The following is a 23,761-nucleotide window of genomic DNA, read 5'->3' on the forward strand; positions in this document are numbered from 1 at the left end:
TCATTTTATTTGAACAGGCCTCTCCTAGAAGAGCTCCAGAACCTCACCATGGTGACTCGCAAAACTCCCACTCTCTTGAGGAACCCTACGTCCCTCTAGATCTCCCTTACACTCCTCCAGAACCCCCCCACACTTTTCCAGACCCCCCTTACACTCCAAGCCAGCTTCAGCTTCAACCCCCAGCGGCACAGGTCCCCCTGGAGCATCCGTACGTTCCTCCCGAGACACATCACCACATTGAGCCCCCTTACACCCCTTCAGAAGACCTATACATTCCTCCAGCTCCCCCCTTTGTTCCCACAGAGAGCCATACGCCACTGGAGCATCCCTACACCCCCCCGCAACCCCCCTACACTCCTCTACAGCCCCCCTTCATTCCTGAAGAGGAAACCGCTCTCCTGGAGCAACCGTATCTTCCTCCGGCAAGACCTCCCTACGCGAGGCTTCCCCGTGCTCCTCCGAAGCCCCTCCTGACTCCCACGTGGCTTCTACACCGCTCTGTGAAGAGAGAGGCCCCTCTGGAGCTCATGGAGGCTCCTCCAGAGAAGGGGGGCTTTCTAGAGCCCTTCCACGCCCACCGAAGGAAAACCCGCTCCCTGGAGCCACCAAAGATGCCCCTGAGGGACGCCCCCCAGCAGCTCCTAGCTGGTCCGCCAGCTGACCCACGAAAGGAGGACGGGCCCGTGGACCTGAAGGCCCCATATCTCAACCCAGAGATATTTGAGCTCCAACAGCTGCAAGAAACTCCTCCGGGCAAACTTTGAAATCCTCGCCTCTTCTCCAGATGTGATGGATGAACACTAGGTGGCGCACAGGGCCTCTCAACTGGAAACTTTGGAGACCCCCGTCAGCCAGAGGACCTACGATGGCACTCAAGCAATCAGAGGGTTGGCTGGGGAAGGAGCAGCCAACTTTGCTCCTGCCTGCTGGGGCCCCTTCAAATAACCCCATCACGGTGCCAGTGAGCCCCCCCCCAAAAAAAGCCAGCTACAACCATCGCTGCTTCCGTTTAGGCAAAGCTGCCTCTGTTTCTCCTAATGGACTTTGTTGTTGTTGTAATTATTATTATTTTTAAAAGGAGGCTATTCAAGCTGCCCTGGGACACCTTTGAAACGGAAAGTATATAAACCAACAAATCTAATCTTGAAGTACTTTCTTGCTTCTGTTCTTGAGTCTGGCAGTTGTGAGTTGCAAATGCTCGCTTTATATCCCAGGCGGTCAAATACCTTCCAGGTCTTCTGCTGATTTTGGAGCCATGGTGGCTCAGTGGTTAGAGCGCAATACTGCAGGCTACTTCTGCTGCCTGCCGGCTGCCTGCAATTTGGCAGTTCGAATCTCATCAGGCTCAAGGTTGACTCGTCCTTCCGAGGTCAGTAAAATGAGGAGTCAGATTGTTGGGGGGGGGGGGAACAAGAGGCTGACTCCGTAAACCGCTTAGAGAGGGCCGCAAAGCACTATGAAGCGGCATAAGGGTTCTTGCTATGGTGCTATTTGCATTTCTAGAGAGGGTTGGCCTTTGGGATCAAATGGATCCTCGCTGGAGCCCATCATCCAGCGATGGACAGTACAAATTCCATGGAAGCTGGAGGAACAGCCCACATATAACGCTCAGAATCCTAACAGGTTTGCAAGGGAACTCCTTCTACCAGCCTCTGAACGCAAGTAGTCCTCATTTAGCAACTACAATCGAAACCAGCTATTGGGACGTTAAGCAGAAACACAACTGCACACAATCTGACTTCAGCTTTGCTTCGGTTTAGTTGGTTGGTTGGTAAATGGGGTAGTTGCTAAACAAGGACTACGTTTAATTCTTAGCAGGGGTGCAAAGAAGAAGCCCTGCAGGCAGATGGGAGGCTCCTTCGGTGACCCCCAAAACCCTCTCAGAAAGGAGGGGTCAGGCGTGTTGAGGAGGATAAAGAGAAAAAGAGGTGAGTTGATCTGACTAAATATGACTCTAGCCCAACAAAGAGAAGGACCAACTGGCGACATGATGGCATCTTCCAATATCTGAGGGGCTGCCCCAAAGAAGAGGGGGGGCCCAGCCTCTTCTCCAATCCCCCGAAGGCAGGAGAAGAAGCAGCAACGGACGGAAACCCATCAAGGAGAGAAGCAACCTGGAACTGAGGAGGAATTTCCGGACAGTCAGTTAATGGTGGAATGATTTGCCTCCAGAAGTTGTGAATGCTGCAACAGTGGAGGTTTTGAAGACGAGTCTGGACAGCCACCTGCCTGGATGGTATAGAGTCTCCTGCTTGAGCAGGGGGTTGGACTAGATGACCTCTAAGGTCCCTTCCAGCCCTAGGATTTTATGATTCTGTGCAGTGACTTAAGATAGTCTCTTCAGGTTAAACAGTGCTAAGTAGAGAAACGGGGAGTAGCAGGAAGGCAAAAGAAATAATGTCAAACAACAAAGACGGGGACAATTAGCTAAACGAACGCCATGAAAACCAGGGCAACCCAGGATCCCTGTTTGTGCTTGTCTACCTTGCAAACCATCCTCGCACCCACCACAGCCGTTCCGTGTGCCGTGTACAACGTTGTGTTCTTGGAGGTCTTCAGCTCTCCCTTTCTGAGGCTCCCTAGACTTCGTCCTGCCTCGTCTTTGCCATTCTTCCCCTCCCACTGAGCTCTTCCCAGGTCGCTTTGCGGCTGCTTTGATTTCCCCTCCTCCTCTCTGGGGGGCTCAAGCGCTTCCGGATAATTCCTTTGGGCCCTGACCCCATTTCGGTGTCCCAGGGCAGGGGGGCTCTTTTCCAACGGGGCCCCCACTCTGCTTTGCCAAGGGCGACAATAAAGGCAAGACGGGGTTTGCAAATGAGCACTGATGATGTTACCTTGTTGGGTGATGAAATGTCTGCAAATGTCTCCTCCTCTTTCTCCTCCTCTTCTCCTCCTTTTCCTCCTCCCTCCTCCTCTTTTTCTCCTTTCCCCTTCCTCCTCCTTCTCCTCCTTTCCCCTCCTCCTCTCCTTCCTCCTTTTTCTCCCCCTCCCCTTTCTCCTCCCCCTCCTTTCCTCCTCCCCCTCCCCTTCCTCCCCTCCTCCTTTCCTCCCCCTCCTCTTCCTCCTCTTCTTTCTCCTCTCTCCTTCAACCTTGTCCCCTTCCTCCTCCTCCCACTCCTCCCTGCAAACCCTCTCCTTTCTAGCACTGAGGATATTGGGTGACGAGATATCTGCAAAGAAACCACCAAACTCAGAGAGCGTCAAGGAAGAAAACTCACAGAGAAAAGATATAAGAATATAGTTTCATATAACAGAGCATACTTCTTCCCCGGACTCTTCCAGAGTTGGCAGCTAAGCCTGTGATTCTACACTGGCGTAGGGACCCTGCCAGCCGTGAACGAGAGAGGGCGGCCCCTTGGGCTGTGCCCTCGCCAGTCCCCACTTGGGAGAGAGTCCGGGCCTCCCCATCGGCTGCCCCAGCCCAGCCCCATCTCCTAGCAACCCTGCAGGAGAACCCACTGATGTCAGCCTCCGGATGCTGGGCATGACCTGAGCAATGTGGAAGATGCCCGGAGCCATCGCTCAGGATGCCCGTGCCAGGCGGGTGGCTTTGGCTGGCCGGGGCCTTGTTGCAGCTGGTGGCAACACACACAGCAGCAGCCCAAAGAGTAAGACAGGGACGGTGGGGAGGAAAGGGGCCGCCTGTGCCTCCTGATCAGCAGGTGTGGCTGGGGACACCTCAGCAGCTCTGCTCAGGACTGGCCCCACCCCAGTTCACCTATGGCCAACTAGCTGCATGTCAACTCACCACAGGAGAAGACTTACAGTGGTATCAAAGAAACGGTGGGAAAGAATCACGCAAAAGGAGGGACAGAAGGAAATGCCAACGGCAGAAACTAAAATAATTTTTATTTATTGTAAATCATTAAATGGAATTGTTAAATGGTCCCAGAGCGAGTTGTCCCATTCCCTTGGGACCTTCTCCCATCTGCTTGCAGGCTGCCTTCTCCCATTTCTCAGGGAGATGGGGGTTAAAGTTATGGGTCAGCAGCCCCTTCCGTTGTAGACCGCTTCACAAGGCTTTCACAGCCCCCTCTAAGCGGTTTACAGAGTCAGCCTCTTGGCCCCCTCCCCTCCCCCAAACAGTCTGGCTCCTATTTTTACAGACCTCAGAAGGACGGAAGGCTGAGTCCACCCTGAGCCAGTCAGTCAGGATTGAAATCCAAATCTTTTTACCACTGGTTCTGTGGGCGTGGCTTGGTGGGCGTGGCAGGGGAAGGGTACTGCAAAATCCCCGTTCCCTCCCCACTCTGGGGCCAGCCAGAGGTGGCATTTGCCGGTTCTCCAAACTACTCAAAATTTCTGCTACAAGTTCTCCAGAACCTGCTGAATTTCACCCCTGGTCCAAGGAGTTGGGCCCTTCAGCTTGTAGAAAGAAAGACCCAGACATGTTGTGTGGATGTTTTGTTTCCCAAGGACTGAACTCTCCACAGCTGGAGAAGATACTGCATTCAATGCTTTATAGTGTTTCCTTCACCCAAGGGGATACCCCCCTCTCTCTTTCTCTCTCTTTCTCCCACCCTCTCTCTCCAGGGGGACAGCGGGGGACCCTTAATGTGCAAGACCTCCTGCACCTCCCCCTTCTACGTGGTTGGGGTCACCAGCCGGGGCAAGGGCTGTGGTGAGGGAACCCATCCAGAGGTCTACACTTCCACGCAGCCCTTCCTCGAGTGGGTCCTTGGGGAAATCTCGGAGGGGGAAGGGGAGCCTCTGCAGGAGAAGAGACCCCCAAATGAAACTTGGTCTAAACACGCCACAATGTTTCCACCGTTCAAACTTGCACTGACACAGCTCCCCGAGGAATATTGGAAGGAAGAGCCCATCTACTTTCCCGAGACTGAACTTCCAGAGGTGAATGCCGTCCCTTTGCCCAAAGAGCGCCCTCCAGCAGCCCCTGGCACCACCTATGAGACAGATAGGGTGCTTCTGCCCACCGAAGTCCCTTCATCGCCCACTCTGAACCCAGGGAGGGTGAGAGCAAAGCATCCATTCCCCTCCAAAGCGAATCTGTATCGTCTCTGTCAGAAGAAGCTCCATCAGACCCCAAAGTCCACCATTTGCTGATGCTGTTTGTAGAGCTTTTACATAGAAGAGGGTTGGAGAAACCCCAGCACTTCAACTGAAACGGTATTGAAACGGTATAGGGTCTCCTGCCTAGGCAGGGGGTTGGACAAGAAGACCTCCAAGGTCCCTTCCAACTCTGCTATTGTATTGTATTGTATTGTATAACTCCCAGAATTCTTCTCCTTCCATGCTGGCTCAGGAATTCTGGGAGTTGAAGTCCACGAGTCATAAAAGGGCCGAGGTTCCCCACCCCCGTTGTAGAAGATGACGTGGCAACCCCAGAGCCATGTCAGAGCTGCTTTATTGGAGGATCCGTAAATATCCAGAGAGACTCTGAAGCACCGGCTCACCCATCCAAATTCCCCAGGAGTCGTTGCCTCTTGGTGGGTGGCGTGTCTACTACGGCAGAGTCATCAAACATTCTCCAAGGTCCCCAGAGGTTTCTTCAGAGGCAGCTGGCATTGGAAAGTTCTGGAGAAACCTGATATTGTCCATCCATCTTCTGAAAGTATCCTGGCATTTGGCAACCCCCGGAGACTCTGCAAAACTAATGTTCGTGCCCAGGTTCCCAAGGGAGCAGGGATGGCCAACCCTTTCGGCATCAAGTGCCCAAACTGGAATGTATGTGCATGTGAGCAGCAGGCATGCATGTGGGAACCCGAAGACCAGCTGGCCAGCCCATGAATGCCGGCTTTTTGGCCAGTTCTGCCCATTTTCAGGGCTGCTTTCAGGCTGTTTTTCAAGCCATTTCTGACCCGAAAATCAGTCTGGAAACAGCCTGGAAAACAGACCAGAAAACGGCCCAAAAAGGCCTGTTTGGTGCTTAAGCATTTGTGGATCTCCTGTGTAATTAAATATGATTCTCTGTTGTTTGAACATGAAGTATGCTTCCTTTGCAAAAATACCCAAGGCAAGTACCTTTGATACTCATTGTTAATTGGTTCCAGGAAGCACAATGAGTCCCAAAAACAATGAGCACAAAACAATTTTTTTCCCATAGGAAATAATGTAGTGAGTCCCAAATACCCGATACCAACATGTTCTAGCTTGAGTATTAAATAAACAAGCACTGGAACAAAATGTTCACATCAAAATGCGTTGCGTACAAAATTGAATGAGTTTCAAAGCAGTTGAAGTACCAAGGTCCCATTGTAGAGGAAAGAGTTGGGGTGGGGGAGGGGAAGCCATCTCTGTGGTTTTGGTTCCCTTTCTCCTGGGAGAAAAGAGGTCTGGTCCAGTTGACTAAAATAATTAACATTTTGCAGCAATGAATTTCTTCAGGTCCTTGCAGCTGTTCCAATCTGATGCACTCAGATTTAATTGGGCCTGCTGAGAAGGAGAGGACGCGTCCTCTGGAGTAGATCAAAGCACCAGGTTATTAAAAATAGAATACGATGAGATGATACGAAAGGAAAGAGGAAAGGGGAAGAGAAGAGAAGGAAAGGGGGAGGGAGGGAGGGAGGGAGAAAGGTGAAAGGGAAGGGAAGAAAAGAAAGTGTAGTGTAGGGAAGGGAAGGAAAGAGAAAAAGAAAAGGAAGAGAGAAGGAAAGGGAGAATGGAAGACAGGAAGGGAAGGGAAGACAGAGAAGGGTTGGGAGAGGGTGGGAAGGGCACATATCAAGGTCAGTGAAATTGCATTGATAGAGATCAGCAGCCCAGGCACCTTGGACAGGTATGTGCAGAGCCAGCCTGCCTACATCCTGTCACTCTGGCCTCGGAAGCTTCTTCTCCAGAGCCTTCATTGCTGGCTGGGGGGGGGGGCGGAGCGGGGGGGGGGGCAGCTGCCATCCGTAGGAGTAAGCATGGAGATGTGGAGGGTGACCTGGGGAGGCAACTGCACAAGTTCAGCTGGAAATGCAGCCATGCAGAGGTGCACAACTGGACGTCAGCCTGGCCATCAAATGTAGGATAGTCCACTCTATCGTGTTTGCCGCAGCTGCCGATGGCTGTAAAAGCTGGACCTTAGAAAATCGACTGGTTTAAGCTGCGATCCTGGAGAAGAGGCCCCTGCGTCTCCCTCGGACAGCAAAGGTGACCAACAAGCAACTCCTGGAGCAGACAAGACCAGGCGTGTCGCTGGAAGGCAAAATCGCAACCCTGCGTCTCCGTTGCTTTGGCCAAGCCATGCGGGGGAATTCACTAGAGCAAGCGAAGGTGATGGAGAGACTTGGAGTCAAAGGAAACCACCAAAGAACATGGGGGGCTGGAGACCCTGAAAGCTGATAGCCGCCACCCCCATCTTGGCTACCTGACGGAGGGCGGGAGAGGGGAACCAGGCTGCACCCAGTGTCAACTTCCAGGTGCATCGGCTTGGTTTGCATGCATCTGCGCCCGTAGCTCAACTTCCACATGCTGAGGTGCATATGCACTTGGGCCAGTAGGCTGCTCGTGCCAGTTGAAGCGCATGCGTGCGTGCACGTACCAGCCCAGTGTACACCCAGTGCAATTGCGAATAGGTGATGGCCCGGTAGTGGCCCCTGGCACAGGAGTTGAGGACCCCGCACCAGAGGACGGTGAGAACAGCTTCCTCCTCCCCCTCCCTTCTGAACCCCCCTTCCCTTCTAGCACTGAGGAGGTTGCCTAGTGGGGTCATGAAACGTCTGCACGAAAACAACGCAGCTCAGAGAGCACCAAGCATCAACAAAGCCCCGCTTTCCAGGCCTTTTCCTTCAACCTTGTCTCGGCGTGTGGTGAAGCCTGGCTGGAGGTCTCCCGTGCGCTTGGATGTCTCCCGTGCCCAGCCTTGAAGGCCTCCATGCAGCCGCTTGGCCTCCCTGGCTCCCACATTCCACAGAGAATGTTAGGAACCGCAGGGGGCTCGGCCTGATGTCACACAGCCCACATTCTATGATGTCAAGCCCCAGAGACCTGGAGGATGAGGAGGCTGCTCCTCTGCCTTCTGGCCCTCCTCACAATCTGGATGGTGCATGCCCAGGAGGACAATTGCAGGTAGGTGGCAGCAAGGCAAGCAGGTTGGGGTCCCTGCCCAGCCCCCTCTTTCTGCAGAGGGAGAGGAACAGACGGCTGGCAGTTCCGCAGGTCACAAGGCAGAACCCCTGCCCACTTGGAGATCCATTGGCAGGCAGGCTCAGGCTCCTCAGCTACCACCAGTCGGTCAAGAAAAAGCCCAGTCAGATCCCAGTGTCAGTGTTCCAAATAGCATCCAAAAGTAAATCAGAGTCCAGGGCAAAGTATTGCTCAAAGTTCCAATTGATGAAGAGAGCCACGTTGGCCCATCTGGGGAAACCTGAATCTGAAAGCTTCCTGGTTCCCCCCCCTCCCAGTTGAAAGTTCAAGATCTTGCCCCCCCCCCACCCCCAAGTCCATCCCATGGCACAATCTTCCCCTGCCACGCTGGCAGTTCCACCCATCCAGTTCCGGCCAGGTGCAGAGACAAAGGATGACTTTGGCTTTCTAGAAAGGATTTTTATTTTGACAACATCACCTTCTACTCCTTACTGTCCCCGCCCCCAATTCCCCACTCATGAAACTGCGTAGTAGAAAAGAATATTAGTGTGGCAGGCCAAAGGTCCCAAAAGGAACCGGCTGCAGGCCTGACACCCAGATTTTGTGGTGGGGCAAAGAGGGGCAGGCCAAGCCCGATAGCGTGGGCTGTGGAATACGATGGAGAGCATCAGCCCAAGGCTGGGATGAGCCCAGGAGGCTTCCAGCATGGCCTGACAGGTGGATCTTCTCCAACCTGCCCAGAGGTGGAATGAAGCCCCCCCCCCCATCAAATCAGAAGCTGCAGAGCAAAAGGGGGCAGGTCTTCCTCCATCTATGTTTCCTCCTCTCCCCTCTTGTCCACCTTTCTGGGCATTTTCCACCAAGATCCCCCTCTGTATCCATGATTCTGAAGCCCCCAGTTTCCATCCCTGGAGGCTTTTAAGAAGAGACTGGGCAGCCCTGTGTCCAGATTGGTACAGGGTCTCCTGCTTGAGCAGAGGGTTGGACTAGAAGACCTCCGAGGTCCCTTTCCAATCCTTTTATTCCAATGACATTGAGGAAGAGCTGATAGCTCCTTGATTTGAAGGGAGCAATGATGTGTGTTGCTACAAGAACGTACACAAAGACACACACACAGAGAGAGACATCAATGCAGAGATAGAGGATTTGTGAGTAAGGTAAATCCACCAACCAACTGGTGCATTGCACTCCTCTGCCCCCTAGTGGTGGGTTTTCAGCAGCTCAGCAAGGGAATGGCTTTTGGAAGAGTGCCCTCTGTAGAGCCATCATTGCTCCTGCATCACCACTTTCAGCACCCCTTCATTCCCCAAGCTAGTTGCTCCCAATGATGGGGGTCCTTCAAGCCACGAAGCTGTTCAAGAGAATCCATTATATCCAACAATTGTCCTTTGCTGGGAACTGGAAGGAAACTCTGATTTCTGGAAAAATAATTGCAAAAATCATGGTCATGTGACAATGGGACACCACATATAACTATAAATGCAAATAGAGTAGAGTAGAGTAGAGTAGAGTAGAGTAGAGTAGAGTAGAGTAGAGTAGAGTAGAGTAGAGTAGAGTAGAGCAGAGCAGAGCAGAACCAAACTGTCTTTGGTGCAGATGCTCTCAGTGTACACAAAAAGACAAGAAATGGGTGTGAAATGCCCAAAATGCAATCACCTGTTCATGGGAGTCCCAAAGGTGCTTTTTCAAAAAGCAACTGGACTTCCTTGTTTTTCCTTGAAGTGGCGTCACTTCTCATCCAAGAAGCTTCTTCAGTTCTGACTGACTGGTGGAGAAAGGAAGGCTTTATATTCCTTGCAGTCATCTGGTCGTTTGCACTCTCCCTGAGAGACCTTGAGGCCACTTGGAGGTTCATCTATGCCCTCAGGGTCACCTGAACCAGAGTGCAAATGGGTGTGGAATCTTCTGGAAACTGCTGAAAGGACTGTGTTGTAAACAGCAGACAGGTGGTACTGCACAACCCCCCCCCTTCTGTTGAGAGAGGGCTGTTCAACCCTAGCATAGGCGGCCTCCGTGACTCCTCTTTCAAACCACGGTCTTGAAAAAGCCCCCTTGGGACACGTGTTCTTGGGAGAGGAATGGCCACTGGGACTTATGGCCCAATGGGTTGGAAGTAGCTCTGGAGACTATCGGTCACCAAGCACCTGGTCATAAGTGGAGGAGTACCTGCCAAGGCTACCGGGAGGTCCCAAGGTCTCCTTGCTCTTGCTGTTTCTAGAGGTCTTTGCGGCAGGCGCCCCTTGGCACCTGGCCACTCCCTCCCCGTTGTGGGGGGCATCGACACTATGCCAGGCACCTGGCCCTGGATGGTCAGCATCCGGACCCCGTTCAAGTCTGGCTACCAGCACACCTGCGGAGGGTCACTCATCGGCTCCAGGTGGATCCTCACAGCAGCCCACTGCTTCAGAGACATCAGGTGAGTGAAAGCAGGCGAGGGAGGGGCCAGGTGCACAGCTCAGGGGCTCTGCGGGAAGCGTGCCTGTTTTGCAGGACTATCATGTGGGCCCATAAGCCAAGTCATCCAATGGCTGCCTCGGTAGTTTTTGACCACAAGGGAGGAAATGGCCAATTCAGTTGCTGCATGTGTAGCCTTTTAGCCCCAGTGAAGACAGAAGGCTGCCTGAAGTGCCCCCTTGTGAAGGTAATCTGCATTTCCTCTCTATCCCATTGCTACGCTGTGGTGCCATATTATGGTGGTTTTATTATCGTTTTATCTTAATTTAACATTTTATCTTGTATATTGTATTGTACTCTCTCTGTGTGTGTGACTCTCTCTTCTATCTATCTATCTATCTATCTATCTATCTATCTATCTATCATCTATCTATCTATCTATCTATCTATCTATCATCTATCTATCTATCTATCTATCTATCTATCTATCTATCTATCTATCATCTATCTATCTATCTATCTATCTATCTATCTATCTATCTATCTATCTATCTATCTATCTATTCTTTCTATTTCTATCATCTCTCTCCCTCTCCTAATTTGCTGATGCTTTATTTAAACTCATTTGTATATCAGTGATAGTCTATCCTCTGTAGATGCCATAGGCTAAATACGGCAAATAAATAAATAAGTAACGCTTTCATTTACACTATCACAGCTGCCACCCCTGAGTGTCTAATGAGTATATGTTGATGCAGTTTGGGGCTTAAAAGACCCTGAGGACTGGCCAAGGGGAGGGAGCAAACCCCCATGAGTGCTGCTGCCTCCCTGGGGGCCTTGGTGTCTTTGAGCACAGCGTCCACCAGGTCCAAGTGACCAGATCAATGTGTGAAAGTTTCAAATTGTCCATTTTATTCTGTTCTACCTGTAGTACAAGAATCTCCCCAGGCTGCACTCTTTCTCTGGGGAACAAACAGATAAGGCTCCACGGATCTTAGTAAGCCCTAATCTCTGGCAGATGCACAGTGCCTCAAGGCTAGTTCCCCACTTGATGCCTCCTCCCTCCTCGCCTGGCTGGGAATTCCCCAACAGCATCTTTCCTCACAGCCACATAAAAACAGAATAGCAGAGTTGGACGGGAGATTGGAGGTCTTCTAGTCCAGCCCCCTGCTCAAGCAGGAGATCCCATGCCATTCTGTTAGCTTTCCAGTCTCTTCTTCTTTTCAATATAAGATTTTTTTTTTATTTTTGAATAAACACAGACAAACAAAACACAAAAAACACCACAAAACCATCTTCCATTACAAATTGTAGAAAGTGTGTCAATTGGTTACAAAAAACTTCTGTGCATCCCTTCCACAGTCATCACCTACAATTCATATCAAGTTATATATTTTAAATCAAATATATTTATATATATATTACTATCATCATACCTCAACCTTCATTTGACTATAGTTGTTTGTACGTTCTTTTATATAAAATATTCCAAATGGCATTAACTGTTTCCATCATCATCCGGTAACATTACATCTTTATGACACGTTCTAAATTTAAAAAAAGATGATTATATTTAATAACAAAGTTTCTAGACCTCCTTTCTTAATCACCATTTACAATTTGTATCCAATTTCACGTCCAGCCTCTTCTTAAAAGGCTCCAGTGTTGGAGCACCCACTTCTCAATTCTTCTCTTCTGGCTTGGCTCTGTCCTTGCTGGCTCCTTGATCTCCAGCCACTGGTTGGGGCCATTATTTTGAGGCTGCTTGAAGATGCCCTCTCTCCTTCCACCCTGAGGGTTTTCTTGGGATAGTTTCCTGCTTTGTGAGGTTTATGGCGATGTGGACAGTACAGTAACGGTGGGACAGGAGTCCGTGAAGCTTCTCTACTCTTCTCTCTCCCACCAGGCACCTGACCAATTGGGAACTGGTGTTCGGCACGAACAAATTATCCCACCCGGGTCCCGATTCAGAAGTCCGCTTCCCCAAGAGGGTGGTGAAGCACGAGAACTACCAGCCTCGCCAGCAGATCAATGACCTTGCCCTGGTGGAGTTGGATGACCCTGTGAAGTGCAACGACTACATCCAGCCCGCCTGCTTGCCAGACAGCTCAGTGGACGTCTCCAGCATGGTCCATTGCTACATTGCTGGGTGGGGCTATACGAGGGAGAAAGGTGAGAGTCTCTACCAGGCACAAACAGCCAGACCCCGCACCACGCGCAGAGTTCAGATTGGCTACGTGGTTCTTCAGGGCACAATTGCAGGAGTGACTGTAGGAGGATTTCACCACAGGGCTTCCTGCCAACGGATGCTCCCATAAGAGATAACTGCCCACTGAACATCACTACCCCAGTGAACAGGGAGAGAGGAAGGCCCGCTGATTCTTGGCAGTGGAACATGGGGGACAGCTTAAATAATAAAGGAAAAGAAGAAGACAGTTCAATGCAAAGGAATGTGGGGTCTTTGATCGTCTCTGAGCTTGGTGGTTTTCTTGCTGACGTTTCACTACCCCGCTAAGGAACATAATCAGTGCTGGAAGGAAGTGGGTTTGCTCTTTGTTTAAATACTCCCCTCCCCTCTAGCACTGACGATATTATCTAGTTGGGCCATGAAACATCTGCAAGAAAACCACCAAGGTGGGAGAGCAGTAAAGGCCCTACAGTCTTCCTCCTCCTCCTCTTCCTCCTCCCGCTGCTTCCCCTCCCTTCAAGCACTGAGGGTGCTCTTTATGTGGGCCATAAAACATCTGCAGGAAAACCACCCAGCTCACAGAGCACCAGGGACCCCCCAATGTTCAACCCTGATCTACAGATATTCTTTTCCATCAGCAAAGAAATCTGGGTGGGAAAACTCAGCAACTATCTCTTCCTCTGCAGACAAGGCTCCGTCAGAAATCTTGAAGGAGGCCAAGGTGGACCTGATCACCACAGAGAAGTGCAACAGCAGCAACTGGTATTACGGGAGCATCTCCCCCAGTAACCTGTGTGCCGGATTTGAAGGAGGAGGCGTTGACACTTGCCAGGTGTGTGAGCAGGTCACATTCCCCCACCCATTCTGCACTGTTACTCTGATTGATTGATTCCGATTGTTCATCTTAGACGTGGGTAATTTTGTTTTAATGTTCATGACAATGTTCTAAAAACCACACGCTGTATGATTTTCATGTTCTGCCTTGTTGGTCATCCAGAGTTATAAGTGTTGTGGGTAGCTTACAAATAGTGCAAAGACAGGACTACCAGTTTGGCCCTGGGCTACAAAGATCCTCTTCCGTGGGTAAATAACATGGTCTTCAGGAGATCATCATGATTTATGATCTACACAAAGCTACATTGATTGATGGGCCACATACACAGGGCCAATCCAATGGCTTCCCTCCAGACCTTGTGGGTGCTCCATCACTGGAGGCTTTCAAAAAGAGTTTGGATGGTCATTTATCTGAAATGCTACAGGGTCTCCTGCTTAAGCAGGGGGTTGGACTAGAAGACCTCTAAGGTCCCTTCCAACTTGGTTATTCCATGTTCTGCATTCTGTTGCATCTCTTTCCAACACACCAGCAAGTTCCCTTCTCTTCCTAGTTACTCCCTTCACTGCTTCTCTTTCTTCCTACTGTAGGGTGACAGCGGAGGGCCTCTGATGTGTAGGGAAAACCGGTCCGAACGCTACTGGATTGTGGGAGTGACTGCCTGGGGACTGGGCTGTGCCAGGGCCCAGAAACCTGGAGTCTACACTTCTACCCAGAACTTCTATGACTGGATCCTAGGCTACACAAAAGAAAAGACCATCCAGGAGAAGGTCACCCCTGTGCCACAGGTGCTCCGAGGGACAACATCATCAGCCACATCCAGTCCATCCACACTTAAACCCACAACGTCCACAGAAGAAACAAGCCCACTTCCACCCGAAGAAACTCCAAGGAAGCAAGAAATACCAACGTCCGAAACAGAGACAACCCCCCTTCCAACCACCACAACACTGCAGAATCCATGGCCTCCCTTACAAACCGAAACTACTACTCGTTCTTTGATGACCACTTCAACAACCACTGCTACTACCACGGAAACCATCCCCGAAGACACCACTGAGGAAATCATTGAAGCCTCCACGGAAGCCACCACGGAAGAAGTCTTTGAAGCCACCACGGAAGAAGTCTTTGAAGCCACCACGGAAGAAACCACTGAAGCCACCACGGAAGAAACCACTGAAGCCACCACTGAAAGTAGTACAACCTCCACCACCACCACCGCCACCACCACCACCACCACCACCACCAAAGCTCCACCTGCCAAGCCCAAACGGGAGTACAAGACTATTACGCAAGGCGCCTTCTACGGCTACAGTGGGGATTTAAACTGGATTAAGCGTTGGCCTTTCAGGCGCCCCCATTCATGAACCCAGAGACAACGGTTGCCGCTCAGTGGGCCACTTTATTTGCTTAAGTGGGGGTGGGGGGGTTTCTTCCCTTACGCAGATGACGTCTTCTGCGCAATGGGACTTTTCAAGGGATCCAATGAACGCAAGAAATGATGAAAATTCCTGTCCTTCAAATAAACCTTTGTAAAAATGTACAAGGCTTCATTGCTTTTTTTCCTTGAAAAGTTTTTTTTATTTTTTATTCTCTTACATACAATTATAGTGTCCATTCACCTAGTAGTTCTCTTCTCCTTTACATTTGTCATTCCATTTAAAAGGTTATAATATACAGTTTGGGTTGCTTTATTTCCCATCCCTTCCGCCTGTTTTAACACCACCCCTTTCTTTTCCCTTTCCTTTCCCCCTCCCTCCCTTCTCTACTTCCTCCCTTCCTCCTCCCCTTCCCCTTCTTTCTTCCCTTAGCTCTACCCTACTCCTACTCTTCCTCTTCCCCTTCCTACCCTCTCTCCTTCTCTTTCTCTCCCTTACCTCTTCCTTCCTTCCTTCCTTCCTCCTTCCTTCCTTCCTTCCTTCCTTCCTTCCTTCCTCCTTCCTTCCTTCCTTCCTTCCTTCCTTCCTTCCTTCCTTCTTCCTTCCTTTTCTCCTCTCCTCCTTTTGCATTGCTTTTGCTTGTCTTGGTGGCAACTGCTTTATCTCTTTCTGGTCCTAGAAGTTGGGCTGAGACCACTGACAGGAATTTTGATGGTTGTGTCAAAGTATGCACTGTGGCAGTGCCAGAGAATAACATTGCCATGGGTGTGTATTACAGGCCACCCAACTAAGCAGAAGAGATAGGTGAACGTTTTCATCTAAATGTAGGAAACACACCACAGCAGTAATGGGGGATTTTAATTATTCTTGACATCAACTGGGAGACAAACTCTGTATCAAGTGGCAGATTGAAAGAGGGGCATGATGAGCCTAGCTGACAAGTTTGTCACCTAAAAGGAAGAGGAGGGAACTAGGAGGCCAGCTATACTGGACTTAATTCTCATATCAGAGATGAAATTGATAAAGGGGCTTGAAGTTGCAGGAAACCTAACTGTGTCGCATTGGAATTCAATAAAATGCAGACACAAACCAACATAATATAATCCAGCCAGCATCTTAGACCTTAAAAGAGTTGATTTCAACAAACTTAGAGAGAACTTGGGGATGAATTCCATGGATGAAAAATTTAGCGGGGAAAACAAGACAAGAAGCTTGGGAAACTCTGCTTACAAAGGCCCAGCCCACCACAATACTACCGAGAAAGGCAAATAAGGAATCTAAGAAGAAGCCAGCATGGTGTCTTCCCCCAAAGTGAATTGCTGTTAGCCCGGGAGAAAGCTGGGCCATTCGAGCTAGCTGACAATTGGCCTGGACCAAATGGAAAACTCTCTGGAATCCGTGACTCAGAATCACATATAAACATTCCCCTCCCGTGGCTATAACAGCTTGGACCAGCGCAAAATCTACATTCAAGACTTCACACACAGAAGCCACTGGCTGACTTGGGCTGGTCCCTCTTTCCCAGCCCAATCCACCTCATAGGCTTATTATACAAAATAACAGAACTGGAAGGGACCTTGGAGGTCTTCTAGTCCAGCCCTCTGCTCAAGCGGGAGACCCTATTTCAGACAAATGGCTGTCCAGTTTCTTCTCAAAAGCCTCCAGTGATGGAGCAAACACAACTTCTGAAGGCAACTTCTGTTCCACTGATTAATTGTCCTCCCTGTTAGGAAGTTTCTCCTTAACTCCTGGTTGCTTCTCTCCTTGATTGGTTTCCATCCATTGTTTCCTCTCTTGCCTTCTGGTGCTTTGGAGAGTAGGTTGAGCCATCTCTCTTTTCTGGCAGCCCTTCAAATAGTGGACGACTGCGACCATGTCACTCCTGCTCCTTCTTTTCTCTAGACTGGCCAACCCCAAATCCTGCAACGGTTCTTCATATATTTTTATCTCTAGGCCTTTAATCATCTTAGTTGCTCTTCTCTGCCCTTTTTCCAAAGCCTCAGGGTCTTTTTTTTTGCAATGGGTTGAGCCAAACGGGATGCAGTGTCCCAGGGGTGGCCTTACGAAGGCTTTATAAAGGGGTACTGAGACTTCACGTGGTTTTGATTCCTTGCCTCTGTTTATACAACCAAGGATTGTATCAGCTGCTTCTTTCAGCTGCTGCCGCACACGGCTGGCTCGCCTTTAAGGGATCGTCCGTTAGGACTCCAAGGTCCCTCTTGCAGGTTTTGAGAGAGGTTTTGCCTAGTCTATACTCGTAACTTTGGCTTTTCCTGCTTCCGTGTAGGTCCTTACTTTTCCCCACATTCAATTGCATCGTGTTGGATAGGGCCCATTGTTCAAGTCTGCCAAGATCCTTTTGGATCCTGCTCTTGTCTTCCGGGGTGTTGGCTCTTCCTGCCAGCGGAGGGTCATCTGCAGATTTGATGAGTTCCCCTTCTAGTCCCTCATCTAAGTCATTAATGAAGACGTTGAAGAGTCCTGGGCCTAAGGTGGTCACTATCCACCCACTGCTGCCTCTTAAGAGGAGGGGTACTAAGAGGGTCCAGCCCACTCAATGTTCTCTTGTTGATTCATGACCTGAGCTTGGAGTCTTACTGAAAATGTCACTCTGACCACCAGGTCTGTGGCAGGGAAATCAAATGAGCCTGCCTACTGCCTGTCAATCTCAGTTGCTGAGCAACCAGGCGCCAGGCCGGCCCCCTGGGGAACTTTCACTGAGGCTCTCGGCTGGAAAGGGAGCAGAGAACTGGTGTGACGTCATATTGGCTGCGTGCTAATTGGAGGAAGGCAAGCGGCCTATGGTTTGTGATGTCATGAGGAATGTCGTGAGCCCAAGATGGAACTGAGCTCTTCTTGAGTCATGTAGGATGAAGCCGTTACCTCTTCATATTTTGGCCCTTTTCCTGCTAGGGTCCACACATGCGTACGATAACAGATGTGGGTGAGTCGTGTCAAATCCAGGGGTTGCTCAGAGGAAGTGGTCGTGATGCTGTGCGGTGCCTGCTCCTCTCTGCTCAGGCCTGCTGGATCCATCTTGGGCCACAGAGAAATCCTGGGAACTCCGGGCCTCCTTTGCAGCCGATGTCCACGCAGCGCATGGAAGGCGGGCTGCTGCAGTCCCCCTCCCCTCCCCTTCCTGTATCGCCACCTTCCTTGGAACCCACCCAGAACTAGCGTGGCCATAAGTAGAGGGAGGAGCCATGGCTGCCCCTGAGCACTTTCCCCACCCACCACTGCTCTCAGGTGGATGAATGCCATACGGCTTCTCTTGGAGAACTCTGCCCTGTTCTTCTGTAACAGTAGATTGCTGTCTTTTAAGAATACGTTAGAATAGAATAACAGAGTTGGAAGGGACCTTGGAGGTCTTCTAGTCCAACCCTCTGACTCAGCAGGAAACTCTACACCACTCCAAACAAATGTCTGTCCAGTCCCTTCTTAAACACCTCTAGTGTTGGAGCGTTTACAACTTCTGGTGGCAGCTTGTTCCACCGATTGTTCTCACTGTCAGGAAATTTCTCCTTAGTTCTAAGTTGCTTCTCTCCTTGATTAGTTTCCACCCATTGCTTCTTGTTCTACCTTCAGGTAATTTGACCCCCTCTTCTCTGTGACAACCCCTCAAATAATGGAACATTGCTATCATGTCTCCCCTAGTCCTTCTTTTCACCAGACTAGGCCTACCCAGTTCCTGCAACCGTTCTTTATATGTTTTAGCCTCCAGTCCCCCAATCCAGTTCCTGGTCCTTATTTGTTTTTTGGGTTCCTGTGGTGGAAAGATTCATGTCTCCCCCTTCCTGTGGGCTTTCAAGGCAGCATCCATTCCGTTCCCAGCACTCAGAGCAAACTGTGAGGATGCTCAGCTGATGAGCATGGTCGACATGATTGAATTGACAACAAACCAAACTGATGCGTTTGGACAACATGCTAAGTGTCAACTCATAAAGTTGCCATGGTGAGGAAAAGGGGGCGCGCATTCCACGCATACCTTCGGCTAGAGTCGGATCTCAGATGAGCACAGCAGGCTTGTGAGGCGTGCACCTCATTGGAGAATGTGATTTATGACACAGACTGAGGGGAGGGAAGGAACAGGGGTAAAGTTCAGCCATAATTCAAATGAGGTTTAGATCTGACTGCAATGGGGCATTGACGAAATGGTGCTCCTAATAAATGACTGGTTTTCTTTTAAAACTTGGCTTGAGGCTCACGAATCAATTAGGGCATCTTTCGGAAACCTGACACTAAGTTTGTCTAGTAACCTCCTGGCTGAGAGTGTAGTGCCAGCCTTCTAAGACTTCATTCACGAAGCAGCTTCAATATGTTGCATGATTGTGCTTTGATTTTGAGTGTGTTACTCTTTCCCAGTTGCAGATCTCTCCTTTCAGGGTTTTAAACTGCTTGATTCCCATGCGGCTGTCCATGAGTATGACTCTGTAGGATGCCACACATTGCTTTACACCTCCTTCGTCTGTCTCCTTGCCACCCTGGGCCTCCGTTGCATGAATAAGGTCCACAGTGATGCCTTGCTCACATGATATGAAAGGGTGTCCCAATATCTAAGGGGCTGAGCCCCTGAAGGCAGGAGAAGACGCAACGGATGGAAACTAACCAAGGAGAGAAGCAACCTGGAACTAAGGAGAAACTTTTCCTGACAATCAGAGCAATTAACCAGTGGAACAGTTTTTGCCTCCAGAGGTTGTAGTTGCTCCATCACTCGATGTTTTAAAGAAGAGATTGGACGACCCTTTGTCTGAAGTGGGGTAGGGTCTCCTGCCTGAGCAGGGGGTTGGACTAGAAGGTCAACTCTCCCAACTCTGTTATTCTGACTGCACCTTGAGCCTTCCAGCCCTTGTCCCACAGGCATCCTTGCCCCTCGTCTAACCAACGTTTCTCTCTTCCCTAGCGATATCTGTGGCCGCCGTCCTTTGGCCTCCAGCCACAGCAGCAACCTGCGGATCGTGGGTGGCGTCGATACGCTCCCAGGAACATGGCCTTGGATTGTCAGCATCCAGATACCCACCATGGCCGGCTACAAGCACACCTGTGGGGGGTCCCTCATCAGCTCTCGCTGGGCCATCACCGCTGCACACTGCTTCCTCAACAAAAGGTGAGGGGAAGGAAGGGCCTCCTGTGCTGAGTCGGGGGGGGGGGGATCTAGCTTAGGCTTGCAGGAGGAGATGGTCAGGCAGAAGGAATCAGGAATGACACCGTGCATTGCTCAGAATAGTTTCCTTATCGCTCTTCGCCCATAGGCAGGAATCTTGCCAGACTAAAGCAACTATCTGAATAACCATCAGAAAAATCCTATAAAGCTTTAGGGGCGACCCATCTTTCTGCATACCAACTGGGCTCCTGCAACGGTTCATTGCACAGTTTAGCCTCCAGCCCCCTAATCACCTCCGCTGCTCTTCTCTGCACTCATTTGCATACTTCCTGCAATTCTACGCTACCCTTTCAGTGTGCAGGTGTGTTTAAGTGTGTTACAGACATGGCATCTGAACAGGTCTGAGCTGGGAATTTTCCATTGTCTTTTTAAAGTTGTTTTCAGACACAAGATTGCAGGCAGCTTCGGCATTTGCACTTCTCAAAGGAAAACTATTGCATTTTTTTTCCAACCTGAGAAATAAGTGACAGTTTGGTCTAGTGGTTGAGGCACCAGGCTAGAAAGTGGAAGACAGTGAGCTAGGCATGGGAGTCAACTGGGTGACTTTGGGACAAATTCAAATTCAGGATAGAGCTGGAAGGGACCGTGGAGTCTTCTACCCTAACCCCAACTCTCCTGCTCATGCAGGAGACTCTAAGCCATCCCAGACAAATGGCTGTCCGGTCTCTTCTTAAAAACCTCCAGTGACGAAGCGCCTGCAACTTCTGGAGGCAAGGAGTTCCACTGGTTAATTGTCCTCCCTGTTAGGAAGTTTCTCCTTAATTCCAGGTTGCTTCTCTCCTTGATGAGTTTCCATCCGTTGTTTCTTGTCCTGCCCTCTGGTGCTTTGGAAAAACAAGTTCCTCCCCCTTCTTTGGGGAAGCCCCTCAAATACTAGAATACTGCCGATCACCAGGTATCAGTGAGTTCTAGTCCCAGTGATGCGTCATCGCTGCAGGTTTTTAAGAAGAGACTGGACAGCCATTGAGTAGTTTCTCATTTCACCAACTCTGGAGCTCTATATTGCTGCTGCTTGACTTCAACAGAATAACAGAGTTGGAAGGGACACTTGAGGTCTTCTAGTCCAACACCAGAGGTGGTATTCTCCTGGTTTACCCCGGTTCAGGTGAACCAGTAGTGGTGCTGGCGGGAGGCTCCGTCCACCTGCCCAGATGTCATCACAGATACTCTGCACATGCACAGAAGAATAGGGCTGGAAGTTGAGTAGCTAATAGGGCTGTAGGACCAAATCTACTCTTAGTGGACAGACTGATGGTCTGAGCACCTTCCCAGAAGCCAAAGAGACAGAGATTCGGCTTCTTCTTTTGTAGCTGATTCTTTTATAGCTGAGATATTCCCAACGCCTTGTAGTAAAGCCCATGAACTATCTCCACCCTCTTCCCACCCTTTCTCGGTTTTGGTTGAATCCCACTTTTTTTGGGGGGGGGGCAGTTTTCCATACGCAGTGATGGCAGCCTCCCGTCTCCTTCTCTGCTCCAGAAACCTAGAACACTGGAAGCTGGTCTTTGGTGCCGCTCAGCTCTCTCGGCCAGGCCCGGATGTCCAGGAACGCACCATCAAGAACCTGGTGGAGCACCAGCAATACATACGCAGCACCCACTTCAACGACGTGGCCTTGATGGAGCTGAGCCACCCGGTCAACTGCAGTGACTACATCCAGCCTGCCTGCCTGCCGAACGAGGGCTTGGAGATTTCATCGCTGACCCACTGCTATGTCAGCGGCTGGGGAGTGACCGATGTGTCAAGTGAGTGCTCCAACACATGTCCATCAAGGAGGAGTCTCTCGTCACAACAACGCAACACCAGAAGCTGCCTTTTCCCCTGGTGGGACTCTCTGGTCCTTCCAGGCCTGAGATCTTGGAAAGCTGTTCCACACAAATGGGTTTTTAAGATCTCATTTTCTCTGAGATCTTCCCCCAACCAGAACTTTTATCAGAATAATAATTTGGGGTTCCAACTCGAGCCGGGGTCGGGGCAGGAGCAAATCAAAATGAAATCCAGACACGTTGTGAGGAAAGGAGATTTATTTATTCGCAAAAGCAAAGAGATTTGCTGTGAAGGTAGCTACAGAGAGAATGGGGTACGAAAGGGCTTGTGTTTGGTGTGAATGTGTGTACATGCTGATTCTAAGGCAGGGGTGTCAAACTCGATGTCATTGAGGGCTACATGAGGGTTGTGTTTGACCTGGGGGGAGCTGGGGGGGAGTAGCTGGGGTGGGCGTGCTCCCCTGGAGAGGGCAGCAGGGCGCCATCTAGGCTGAAAACAGGGCCCCAGGAGACTACGCCCAGCCCCCCCCCCCCCCGCACGCTCTGTTTTTGCTGGCAGAGGCACGGTGGGCCGGTCTTTCACTGTTGCCAGGGTGGCCCTGCAGGCCAGATCTTAACCCCCCCCCCATGGGCTAGGTGCAGCCTGCGGCCTTGAGTTTAACACCCCTGTTCTAGGGTGACGCTTGAGGGAATGGACTTGTGTATCAGGTTTCCAAAAGATGCCCTAATTAACTTATGAGCCTCGAGCCAAGTTTCAAAAGAAACCCAGTCATTTATTAGGAAGAACATCTCGGCAACACCCGCGTGGAGTCAGATCTAACCTCAATTTAATTATGGCTGAACTTTACCCCTGTTTCTCCCCTCCCCTCAGTCTGTGTGATAAATCACTTTGGCCAACAAGGGGCTGCAGCAGGTCGTACAATTTCGTGCCTCACAAGCCTGCTGTAGAAATCTGAGATCTGACCCTTGTCGAAGGAATGCGTGGATTTCTCTGCCCCCTTTCCTCCAATGTCAACTTGGTAACAGGCATTGTGTAGGCAAGTGTCACCTGTGACGTTTATTCTGGTGAACATGTGTTCCTTTGTCATTGCTTACTTTATAGTCCTATTATTATTATTATTTTGCTTCTGTTCACAGGCCTTTGATTTTCTTTCCTTTTTGTTATTGTAAGCCGCCTAGAGGGGACTCACAGCAAATTAGGAGGCAAATAAATGTAATAGATAAAGTTAACAAATAAAGAAATCTTTTTTGCTCACAGAGCCAAAGGCGACTTCGGATATCCTGCAAGAAGCCAAAGTAAACCTCATCCCCACAACCATCTGCAACAGCACCGCCTGGTACAACATGAAAATCCATTACAACAATCTCTGTGCTGGGCATGAGGAAGGAGGCATTGACACTTGCCAGGTAACAGAAGAACAGAGCTGGAAGGGACCTTGGAGGTCTTCTAGTCCAACCCCCTGCTCAGGCAGGAGACCCTACACCAGCGATGGTGAACAACTTTATGCTCGGGTGCCAAAAGGGTGCATCCGTGATAGCGTACATGCGTGTGCCCCCCCATAATGCAATGCCCTCCCTCCCGTGCATGTGTGCAGAACTCCCCCCTGCAGTCCCCTGCACCCCTCTGCATGCATGCGTGCAGGCCTCACTGAAGCCTCCGGACTTCCAGTAGGCCTGTTGGGCCGCTTTTTGCCATCCACAGGCTCCGGAGGCTTTCCTGAAGCCCCGGGAGGGTGAAAACGGCTTTCAGGTTGCTTCTCTCCTTGGTTAGTTTCCATCACTTCTTGTCCTGCCTTCAGGTGATTTGGAGAATAGGTTGACTCCCTTTTCTTTGTGGCAGCCCCTCAGGATATTGGAAGACTGCCAGCTGCCTTTGCACCCACCAGAAATCTAAGCCCAGTCCTCCTCAACTCTTATCTTCTGCCAATTTGCCTTGATCGTTAGTAGATCAGATTCTTGTAGAGAACTAACACGGATTAAGCTTGTACGTGCTTGAACAGCCTGGCTTCC

The 23,761-nt window shown here is 50.3% G+C and overlaps 2 protein-coding genes across 2 annotated transcripts in view; both read left to right on the forward strand.

The window, feature by feature from the left end:
• Positions 1-23,761, forward strand: part of LOC309394511 (nucleoside diphosphate kinase 6-like) — a 435,625-nt gene that overhangs the window by 363,123 nt on the left and 48,741 nt on the right. The window lies entirely within an intron of this gene.
• ACR (acrosin) lies at positions 7,940-14,947 on the forward strand (the record flags this gene model as incomplete). Its single annotated transcript, XM_081958662.1, has 6 exons — positions 7,940-8,013; positions 10,250-10,447; positions 12,332-12,597; positions 13,300-13,445; positions 14,036-14,639; positions 14,892-14,947. 6 exons carry the CDS (start codon positions 7,940-7,942, stop codon positions 14,945-14,947), a joined length of 1,344 nt encoding a protein of 447 aa, XP_081814788.1.

The sequence above is a fragment of the Natrix helvetica genome, assembly GCF_964273705.1.
Source record: "Natrix helvetica genome assembly, chromosome: 6".
In the NCBI taxonomy this organism is placed as follows: Eukaryota; Metazoa; Chordata; class Lepidosauria; order Squamata; family Natricidae; genus Natrix; species Natrix helvetica.